The following is an 11,607-nucleotide window of genomic DNA, read 5'->3' on the forward strand; positions in this document are numbered from 1 at the left end:
TCTGCCCCTCCCCTGTTCATGCTGTGTCTCTCTCTGTCTCAAAAATGAATAAACGTTAAAAAAAATATTAAAAAAAAGGAAAAATAGAACATATATTCAGTTTTGCTTTTATTTTCATAAAAAAGAAAAGATGCATAAGAAATTAATAAAAATGGTTGCCTGGGTGAGAGGCAGGAAGTAGCATAAATGTTGACACGAAAGGGATATGAGGACACTTTTGGTGGTTATGTATATGTTGCCTACCTTGAATGTGGTGATGACCTCACAGAGTGTAAGAATATAGCCAATGGAATATTTTAAACATTTGTAGATGAGCATATCTCACTTGTATCTCAGTAAAGCTGCTAAGGATGCATATACATATAACTAAATAAATAAACTTGATTTTGAAACACAGGAGAGAAATGGCTCAGCAACTAGAAGGAGATGCTGGGGTGAGCAACTGTTCTTTTGATTTTTAGGAGTTTTGGCTTTGCTTTGTGTCTTTCATATAACAAACGCAAGCAAATTTATAAGCTGTAAGTATATCTTTACATGTAGAAGCATAGAAAACTATAGAAGCTAATGGAGCTAACACCCGAGAGAAGAGATGTAATATTCATAGCCCAAGGCCAGTGGGATAAGGATGTAAGAATGTATCTCTAAATGCTGAACCCTGAGAATAAGCTCTTCGTTTTGGATACCAGTGACATTATTGTAAGCTAAATTAATCAAATGAACACAGTCTTCTCCCCGCAAGAATGGTGCATCTCCTTAGAAGGGATTTCTTCCGAATTCATTGACTCCTTCAAAGTTTTGACTGATGTGTTATCTGTGATACACTCTAAAAATAAGATTATCTATTGAAAAGTGGACGGAGCTTTTTCCTCTGATCAAGAAAGAGCTGTAAGTGAGAAGGTGCTTTGTTCTAACTTTACCAGACATTAAGAACCCTGAAGCCACTCTGAGAGCCCTGATATTTGTGTCCCTGTCATACGTTTGTGCAATATGGAAAGAGAAGCATTCACCTAAGTGAAAGGGAGGTGGTGTTCAAAATTTGTAACACACACACCACACTCACACACACCACAGGGCAGGGAGAGCTCAGAGCTTGCCACACATTAATTGATATTTAACTCAGTGTGGTGGAAACAGAACAAAAACAAAGTGTCAATTTAACAGAATCACTTGTCATTTTAACATTAAAACAGCCTGTAACTTAACACTTTAATTTCCTAAACACTTTATTTAGAAAGAGTCTGACTTCTAGGAGCATTCATTTAGGGAACTTTTAGGGCATAAAATCCTGATTCTGTAAGAATGGTTTCTGCGTCTTTCATATTCATATTCATATTCAACAGGTTTAATGTGATATGCAAATTAATGGTGATCTCTCTCTTCTTTTCTTAACCTGTTTGATTTCAATCAGAACCCACATTCTTAATCAACGTTAACGTGCGTATTTGTAACTATCCAAGGGCTAACAAAGAAGAAATTCCTGTTCGTTTAATTAGCCAGTAGCTTTGGATCAGAATTTTTCGTTCCATGGCGCTTTAATGGGTCTCCAGACGGTCAAAACGCCTCTCGTTCCCAGCAAAGTGAGCAAGTGGGTTTACCGTGTCCGGTTTCTGAGGTCTTTTCGGACGCCACACTCTTTGGGTCCCGATGGAGCAGGGCTCCTAGCGTTTGGGCGTGTACTTGGAGCGGGCTGATCCCCTCGAAACACAAGCTGGGGAAAGGGGCCGAAGCCACGGAAGCCCATTCTCAGACCCTGGGAGCAGGAGGGGGCCTTTTGGGAGCCACTAAACTCAGGATTTGGAGCAGGCGCCCCGGACCTGCTTTCCGCGCAGGAAGATCTGCACCCCAAGTTGTCTCCACTCGAAAGCGCACAGGAATTGCGCCCCGCGCCACTTCCGCGCGGGTCCCGGAGATGCTCCATCAAATAGAGGATTCATGTACCCCCTACCCTGGCGCCCAACGGGTTGGGGTTCCGGTGGCAGGCGACAAAGACGATCTGAGCTGCTTCCATCTCTGGCAAGGTTAGACGGGGTCTGAGGGAAAGCCGGGTTTGGGCGCGGCCGGAGGGCAGGGGCTCGGACGTCGGCTTGGTCCCGCGCCCACGCTCGCACCTCTCCAGGCCCCCCTCCCCGGGCAGGGTCTGGGGTCGGAGAGTTGGGTGTGGGTGGCTACAGGAGCCGCCGCTGGCGCGACTACGGCGCCAGCCCCCTCCCGCGTCCCCCGCCACTCGGGGGCGGGAAGTGGCGGGGTGGGAGTCACCCGAACGTGATTGCCTGAGGCCCCTCCTGCCGCGGCGAGGGAGCTCCATAAAAGCCCTGTTGCGACCCGCTCTCCACACCAGGTCCGCTGGCTCTCACCCCTCGGAGAGGCACACCCGACTGCCCGGCCCTCGCCGCCCAGCCACACCCGCCCGCCCGCCCGCCAGCCACCGTGAGTGCCACGACCCATTCGGCTTGGGGCGGGAGCTGGGGAACCGCGCCGACTCACCCTCGGAGGAACTCTGGGGCCACGGGAGGGTCGTGCCCGGCTCCCCAATCCCTGCGCGCCTCTCTCGGTGCTCTCCTGCCCCGACGCGCGGTGACCTCTCTTGGAGGCTAAATTCCACTTGCTCCTTCTGGTCCTTTCCGACTGCACACCCGCCCTGCTCCCGCTCCCCTCCCCTCCCCCTTCCCGGCCGCGCGGTCCCTTTGGGGTTATCTTTTGGAGGATATGAAGGGGAACGCGACCCCCAACCCCGTTTCCTCGGAGGTCGACGCCTGGAAGGAGGTTTCCCCGGAGTTTGGAAGCTCCCTGCCACTTTCCCGGATCCTTGGGATCCGATCTGAGACTGCCCTGCCCGGGGAGTTCTCTCCCCTCTCTCCCAAATTGTCACCCCGAAGGAATCTTCAGCCATAACTTCCGATCTCCTGCAGCAAAGACAGACCAAAAGTATTAGAGAACAAAACTTTTCTCCTCCGGCCGGGGTTTGGGGAGGAGGGTAGGAAAGTGACAATTATTCACCCCACGGGAAGGAACTTCTACTTGTGTTTGTAAACTATCTAAACTGGCTCAGGCGAGCTCTGGTCCGACGCCTCACACCTCTCCTTGCATGACTCTTCCGCGCAGCGACTTGGACCGAATTTGCGCGGACTTTTCGCGTGGAGCAGAAGGGTGGGGCAGGGCAGATGGTGCCTTTAGTAAGGGGCGCGGTGCTCACCACCCTCCACTTCCCTCTCAAGTGGTAGCGGGGTGTGGGTGGCGAGGGACATACAGGAGGGAGGTTCGAGGTATGTATCCTTTCAAACCCCACTATTCTCCGCTTTCCCTTCTGTGCCGGCAGATGCTGGGTAGCAAGCGACTGGGGCTATCCGGAATGACCCTCGCCCTGTCCCTGCTTGTGTGCCTGGGCGCGCTGGCCGAGGCGTACCCCTCCAAGCCAGACAACCCAGGAGAGGACGCGCCGGCAGAGGACATGGCCAGATACTATTCAGCGCTGCGACACTACATCAACCTCATCACCAGGCAGAGGTGGGTAGGCTCCTCGGGACCCACTCAAGGAGCGCCCTGCCTGCAGGAGCTGAGATCCTGGGGACCTCAGAGGACAGGGACCAGTTTTTTTTTCTTGCTTGTAACCCAGGGCAGCACAGTTTCAGGCACATACTCAGTTCCCTGCATAATTGCATAGGGCGCTGAACACTTTCCCTCTGCAACTGTAGTTACAACATCGTCACCCCACCCCTCCCCAGATTTAGGTTCCCTAAGCTGTGTGGCTGGCCATCTTCTCCCACTCACTCCCTGCTGTTTTTGGTTCTTAGAGCAGTTGGGGGACTGTTTGGAAACCTGGATGGGAAAGGACCCCCTAAAACAGGTCAGAAATGCTCTAGGGAAGTGCTGTAGGGAGAAGGGTGAGCTGAATGTGTAGGAACTACAACCACCACACCAACCAGGAAACAGCTGGGTTGCCAAAGATATTGCCAGATTTTCCAAGCTGCCCAGAGCAAATTGCATGACAGTATTTAGGAAAAAACAAATAGAGCTATTTTCTTGTCTTCTGTACAGTGGGTTTTTTTTTTTTTTCAGTCTCAGCTCTTTACTTAAAAATCCTGGTGCCAATAAATAGAGATTTAGCATGAAAACAGTTGATCTAAAATGCAGAGACTTTCCCCATTTTATAGCAGGTGAGTTTTGAGAAGGAAGTGCCTACTTAGTGCTTTGTTAAGAAGAAAACTAGTCACTCTAGGATAAACCCTGGCATTACATGGAATTTGGAAAATTGTAAACTTTATTCTGAACCCTCAGAAAGCTAAAATTAAATGCCATGCTTTCACTCTCAGCATCAAATATTAGGGGAAAAAATCACATCCAAACTATAATACAGGATTTAAAATTTGTTACCTGAATTGGTTCATCTTAATTCTAAATCATTCAATATCTTATTTCAATTCCAAGATCAAATGACCTTGATAAGCTAAAAAGGGTCAACCCTTTAAAAACACTAATGTTAACATATTTAAATTATGGTTTGTAAAGTGTTATTTTGTTTTTTGTTTTTACCATACTTTTTACTGTTTACAAGTCAGAGAGTCCTTGAGAAGGATTCAAAATGGGGCAAACTTGTATTTTTTTTTAAATAATTTTTTTCCTGTTTCATCAAACAGGGATATGACATCCTAAAAAGCTTTTGAAAGTCCCAGTTTACATAGAATCAGAAATACGTAAAATGTTGGAGTTAAATAGTACTGGTTTGTGAACCTTGAAGTCTGTTCATTTTAGTTAGCAAAAAGCACTAATGTTTTATATTCTAGTAGACTTCTCAGAAAGTTAATTGCTTCAAATTCTTGCTTATGCTTTCATATAGAGAAAAGAATTGTTCAAATAAAAAAGATATTAATTGTCGTTTATCTAGGAAAACCTTTGTTGGTTATTTATTTTGTCACTTATAACATAGTAGAACTTATTTCTTCAAAGATGATTGCTATAAAGAAAGCTTTTAACATTGTATAAAGCTTTAGCATTTCAAAATGTTTCCCTAGGCATTATTTCATCCAGTCTTTACCTCAAAGCCTTGAAGTGAGTATAATTATCTACATTTTACAGGTCATGAATCTAAGAACACTTATGAAAGCTTTTCTTTTTAGGGGTGGTGAAATTCAAGCATTCCTACTGAGTTTTCCTTCGATATTGTCACTACCATCAGCATTGAGTGTGATCTCCAACCTCTTTGGTGAAACAAAAATAAAGGGAAAGGGGCTTGAATTTTTTGGGAAGAGATTCAGGTTAGGTGGGAATGAGTTGATCCTGAACCAGAGTTTCTTGTCTCATCTTCATATGAATTCCCTCTTAGAAACCATCAGAGGCTTATCATCTGCACCCATCATCTCCATTCCCACCCCACAAACCCAATCATCTGCACAATTTTGTATTTTTGAAAATTACAGCATCATTTGTGAATAGGTGTTTTCATTTGGCACAAATGGTAGTCTGATATCATTCTCTCTCCTCCCTTTTTCTACTCAGTCCATGTTTTTAAGCTATACGCTCCTGGTTCATTGCCTGAAAGCTGCGTCATTTATTCTAGAGCATGGATCTACCACATTTGGCTTTTCCAGTCCCCTACATCAGTGGTTCCCAGCTGGGGCTGACTTTATGTTCTAACCATCCTACCATGCCTAGGACAGCCCCCTACAACAAAGAATTTTCTAGCCCAAAATGTTAATAGTACCAAAGTTGAGAAACCCAGCCCTAGATTAGTCTTTATCCATCCAGGTCAGACATTGGAATCACTTAGGGAGCTTTTTAAATATGCTAGTACTGGGCTGCAGCCTTGACTAGTTAAATCAGAACCTCAGGGGTGCGTGGGACCTGAGCTTTACAGTGGTTTACAAGCTTCCCAGGTGATATCAATGTAGAGCCAGATTTGAGATTTTTTTTTTTTCCCCCAGAGACTCTATCTTTGACAGGTGAAACATTGTAGAGCAGCAGGAGAATCCAGAATTAAGCAGAGAAGGAAGAATAGTGAACAATGCTGTCCTGGGTGCCACTTCATGACTGTGAATCCTGCTATTTTAGATTTAGCTTCTTTACTAGTAAATTGTAGAAAACATTCGTCAGTTCCTCTATTCACTGGAGCATGATGAAGATAAATGAGTTAAGGTTGCTCAAGAGTTTTAAGGTTAATAAAATCAACGGATGAACAGAATAAATAGGTATATAAGCAACAATCTACAGTTTGACATCACAACTGTAGAAAATCTTGAGGAAATCTTATAAATGATGGGGGGGGGGGGCAATTTGTTTGTTTTTGCTTCCTTTAAGCCCCAGCAAAGGAACAATAATAGGAAATCTTTCCAAAAGATTTGGATTTAATTGCACTTGATAGGCAGGGTATACTTTGTTTTGCTGTTTTGCTTATTAGCTAATCCATCCAGGCTAGTTTTTCATTTGTGAACAACGTGGTTTCTGGTATACAAGGTCTTTTCTGAGAAAGGGAAAAAGATACAACTTGGTAGACCCTTCAGCAGTGACAGAGAGAGAGAGATAGAGATAGACCAGTGTCCGCACTCACCTGGAACAAATAACATATACTTGCATTCACATATAGTCCTATCCACATCCTGCTCTAGGAGAAAAAAGACCAGTAAGATTCCACAGTCTTTCAACGGACCAGTGAGATTCCTTTATATTTACAGGGCAGTTTAAATTAGAGCATGAAAGAAGGTTTTTAGCTTTTGGTACCCCAAATAAGTATGGAAAATATAGGACCCATGTTTATTGCTTTCTGTAAGAATGGGTGAATTTCAACAGCAATACCTTGCATTTGTGTTTCACTAAGTTGCTTTCAAAACGTTGTGACTCACATTAGATTTCTACAAAGACTCCAATTTAAAAACGAGTTGTGATTTTTTTTACAAATGAGAAAACTGAGATTCGAAGACACAGGTAGGTCAAGAACTTCTGTCTGATGATTTTTTTTTCCTAAGGCTGTTTCTGAACAATCATCTGGTTTCTTTGTTAAGATTTAAACTGCTGTATATCATCAGAACTATAGCCAATTAACTAATTATGGAAACATTTAAAATCATACTGCAATGTATTTTTATTTCCTGTCACTTAGTTATAAAAGTTTCTATATATGTATTGTTTGTGGTAGTATAAAAAGGCAAGAATTTAACTAAAAATTTCTATTGGTTCAAATAACCTGCTAACTTGTTATTTAAGCAAAATTATACATATTTATCATTTTTTAAAAATTTTCTTACTTTTGAAAGACAGAGAGCACTAGTGGGGGAAGAGGCAGAAAGAGAGAGAGGGAGACACCGAATCTGAAGCAGGCTCCAGGCTCTGAGTTGTCAGCACAGAGCGGCTTGAACCCACGAACTGTGAGATCATGACCTGAGCCAAAGCTGACACTTAACTGACTGAGCCACCCAGGTGCCCCCAAATTATATATATTTATAATTTGAAATAATATTTCTGATAGTGTCTATTTCATATAACTATATTATATTGTTAGCAGATGATCAGCCAAGAGGGAGACTATCTTCCTTTTTTTTCTAAATATTTTTCCTTTTTATGAATATTTCAAACTTGTTATAAAAGACTTTCCCCCCTTTTTTTTTTAAGGTATGGAAAACGATCTAGCCCTGAGACACTGATTTCAGACCTCTTGATGAGAGAAAGCACAGAAAACGTTCCCAGAACTAGGTATGAAAAGCCTGTGTGGGGACATTGTTGCAGAGCTCAAAATGCATGGGGGAGGGAAATCCCAGAGGGCTGCCTGGGAGGGGGGAGACATTGGAATGAGTCTTCCAGACCAGGTAGCATTTTGGCAGAAATGGAGATGGGGAAAAGGGCAGTGAGGACCTTTCTTTTCATGGACTAATTTGCAAATCTCTAAACTTCTGTGGGGTATTATTTTCAACCACAGATTATTTGGTGCTCCTTTGAAAATTTTAAATATAAGTGACTTTCACCTCAGAAATGACTCTATATAGAATTTCTAACTGTGTTAGAATTGAGAGAACATAGAGTGAGTCCCTATCTCTACATTGAAATGACCGGCAGTCCATCTTTGGCCGGGGTAATCTTTAGTTTTCATACAGTATGTGGAGTGTCTAAAAATCCTGCAGATATCACTCATGAGTCTTACTCTAATCTTCCTCATTTTACATGAAGCCGGAGATCAGTCTTGGCTGGGTGGGGGCTAGTGTTTACTTTTTGACATATTTCAAGCTCAATATCACAAAGAAACTTCAAGGAATGAATGTTAAGGACATAATATTCTTAGGGACTTGTCTGTAACCTTGGGGTTTTCTGGGAATGTGGAGCCATCTGGGGGAGAGGAGCCCGCCAAGAGCTGGTGTCAAATATTGGACAATGAAGGCTGTTGGGAAGCAGCCTGGCCCTCCTCTGTTTTCATAACTTTCTGGCTCTTCTGTCTGATGCCTCCTACCTCGATCACGTGGCATATGGTTTCATCCATTTCTGTGGGAGCTTGTCTGCCTTAAACCCAAAGCTAGACAATGTCAAGAACCAGGTTCCCCAGAAGAGGTCACTAGAACACTTGCTCAGTGAGTGTGACTGGCGTGTCCCTCTTTATTGCGGTTCTCCCCAGGAACAAGTGGGGTGACCTGCTGAGCCACTTACTTTCCCTCCCATCGTCCTTCTGTCCTCTCTTGAAATGGCCAGTCTGGGCAAAGGTGCAGGTCTAAAGTTGTCGGGTTTGTTTTCTCTGAAGGAAGTAACAATTTGGACTGGAATAAAACTCCAGTGTTCTTGTCTGGAGATATCAACCCAGATTTAAACAGCAAATGCAAGGGAAGCAGGTGGAAAATTCATAAGGGTTGTTTTTAATACTAAACAATAGATGCCTTTAAGGTTTCATTGACCTGCGTGTGATATTTGCCATGGTAAAAAGTTTAGGGTAAACCTTATCTGCTTTGGGTAAGGAAAGGAACCATCCAAACTTAATAACCTTGCTGCTACTCTTTGTTTTGTGGCTTAAAGTCTAACGGTTGGTGCATGAAATACAGTTAATTGCACCCTGATGGAGACAGCCTCAATCCTGTGCCGTTAGGAGGAGGCAAAACTTGAGAGCTTCGAAGTTGCCTGTGAACGCTATTTTATTAAAAAGTGTTCTTTATAAAAATAGTATCTTACTACATAAAAAGCCTTGCAGGAAAACAAAAGCATATTCAGAATTGAGTAACAATAACTTTCTTGTTACCATTTTGTGTAATTCCTGTAGTTTTGATCTTCAGAAATATTGCAGAGTTCTTTGGCTCCTTTGATAAATACAGGGCCTCTTAAATACTCTGAGATTTGCTTGAGACTCCCGTGAACATGAGTGAAAACTACTCAGCTGGGTCTCTGCATATGATGCCACTGTCTCCTGCTCTGATATTCTACCTGACCTCCTATTTAGAATGCCAACAGGAGCCTTTTCAGCAGTTTCTGATCATCTTTCAGTTCAGAACTGAATGTCTCACTTTCTGTAAGCCTCCCAGGAGGCTGGGAAGCTTCTCTTACGTGCTTTGCTTCTTATGTTTGACAGGCTGGAAGACCCTTCTATGTGGTGATGGGAAATGAAACTTGCTCTCCAGTCTTTTCCTATTTTTCAACCCATATTTCATCCTGTAAAACTAGAGTCTGCCGGTCCTCCCAATGCATGCAGCCACTGTGCTCAACTCTGCAGAGTTTCCCTTTGTTGTCCTTGTATATACGTGTGTTTAAATAAAGTACCAAGCATTCAAACGTGTATGTTCCTCAATGAAAAAAATCTGTTGTTGCAGTAGTCAGAATTATTTTAAGTTATTCGTTACATCGCAATCTCAGTAGGAGGTTCAAGGTTCGCTTCACCAGTGTTAAAGCAGTGACTATGGAAGTTATAAAGATATGATGATTAATGATGATCAAGACTCAGCTGTGTGTGTGTGTGTGTGTGCGTGTGTGAGTGAGTGAGAGAGAGAGAAAGAGAGAGGGAACAAAATTATTTGGAAACATTGAGCAGAGGAATGCTAACTTAGAATAATTTGCTGAACTTTCCCCCACATACACATGAAATCATTATTAACCTGATAGCCTTAGCTATCAGCAGAAAGGATTGCTGTCTAATAGAACTTTCTGCAAAATGTCCTCTTCTCTAATATAGTAACCACCAGCCACATGTGGTTTTTGAGTACATGCATGTAGCAAATACAAATGAGGGACTGAGTTCTAAATTTTATTGGGTTTTAATTTCAATAGCCACATGTTTTTAGCAGCTATCATATCAGACAGCTCAGATCTATGCGTGTATTTAGGCCAATACACTAAGAATTTGAGTCATAAACAGGAATACACTGAGTAGGAATGACTACTTTTTCACAGAACATGGGGTATGTTAATTAATTTAGCTAAAGGTTATTAAACTTTCCCCATCCTTCATGTACCTATGCATGGGTTTAGTTTAAAATTTATGGTACCGAGTTCTTACATGTAATTTCCAAAACAAAGAAAATGAGAAAATGGGTCCCATCCTATATTTTACTTTGGACCACACAATAAAAATATTTTTATGTGTTGTTTTATTGCTTACAAAACCCCCATATACATTACGTCTTAGGGAATCTTAGAGTATAGAAAATATTCTCTGTATATAAAGAATTCTGTTTCTTCAGCCATTGAAGACAGTGATACTACAGAACATAATTACCTTTAATGAAATTGTTCTGTGATTTTCCTACATTTGTCCTTATCTTTGTTTCCTTGTACTTCGAACTAAATATCCTTATCTATAGTTTCGCTGTCTGCAGTTTCCATTACGTGCGGACAACTGTGGCTGGAAGGAGATGTTCTTCCTTCTGACAAATCATCAGAAGGTCACTAGTAGCCTAACTTTACGTCACAACGCCTACGTCATTCCCCTCACTTCATCTCATCACTTAGGCGTTTGATCATCTCAAATTTCAGAAGAATAAGGTGAGTACAGCATAGTAAAATATTTTGAGAGAGAGAGGCCACATTCACATAACTTTTATTACTGTATATTGTTATAATTGTTCTATTTCATTATTAGTCATTGTTATTAATCTCTTCCTGTGCCTAGTTTATAAGTTAAACTTTATCATAGGTACGTCTGCATAGGAAAAAACAGTTTATGTAGGGTTTGGTACTCTACACGGGTTCAAGCATCTACTGGGAGTCCTGGAACGTATCTCCTCTTCCCTATGCCAGGAGAAGTGGGGGGATCTACCACACCAATATGTAAAGTGTTTTTTTTTATCTTAAAATGTTGAATAAGTCATAATTTCTTATCACACGTCAAAAGTTCTTTACCAACCTAATATATTCTTATCACACGTCAAAAGTTCTTTACTGAAGTTATTATTATGCAAAATAAGTTGACTGGCAGCACAGATTCATTTGGCAGCACAGATAATCTGAATATTCGTCACCAATTATAGAACTCTTGGTTACATGGAGCAGAGCTAATAGGAATGACATCTATGGACCCTGGAAAGATAGCCTGGGAATTTGATTTTAAAACAAAAGTTTAAATCTCTTATCCTACCAAATCTAAATTTCCAAAAGGCTGAATATTAAATAGCCTACATTTTTACTATCAATCAGGCCTTGATAACTCACCTCTTC

At 42.2% G+C, this 11,607-nt stretch overlaps 1 protein-coding gene across 1 annotated transcript; it reads left to right on the forward strand.

The window, feature by feature from the left end:
- Window positions 1-1,901: 1,901 nt before the first annotated feature.
- NPY (neuropeptide Y) lies at window positions 1,902-9,733 on the forward strand. The gene is made up of 5 exons (XM_060632729.3): window positions 1,902-2,018; window positions 2,339-2,427; window positions 3,317-3,504; window positions 7,600-7,680; window positions 9,530-9,733. Exons 1-5 carry the CDS (start codon window positions 1,910-1,912, stop codon window positions 9,552-9,554), a joined length of 492 nt encoding a protein of 163 aa, XP_060488712.1. The 5' UTR covers window positions 1,902-1,909; the 3' UTR covers window positions 9,555-9,733.
- The last annotated feature ends 1,874 nt before the right edge of the window (window positions 9,734-11,607 follow it).

This window comes from Panthera onca, chromosome A2 (genome assembly GCF_046562875.1).
Source record: "Panthera onca isolate mPanOnc1 chromosome A2, mPanOnc1 haplotype 2, whole genome shotgun sequence".
NCBI classification, from domain to species: Eukaryota; Metazoa; Chordata; class Mammalia; order Carnivora; family Felidae; genus Panthera; species Panthera onca.

What these genes read in the sequence shown, in the direction of transcription:
- NPY (XM_060632729.3), top strand. Translation starts at nt 1,910, where the DNA reads ATGCTCCATCAAATAGAGGATTCATGTACCCCCTACCCTGGCGCCCAA. An exon ending in CCGCCCGCCCGCCAGCCACC is followed by an intron (nt 2,428 to 3,316) that starts GTGAGTGCCACG and finishes CTGTGCCGGCAG; the next exon opens with ATGCTGGGTAGCAAGCGACT. An exon ending in AACCTCATCACCAGGCAGAG is followed by an intron (nt 3,505 to 7,599) that starts GTGGGTAGGCTC and finishes TTTTTTTTTAAG; the next exon opens with GTATGGAAAACGATCTAGCC.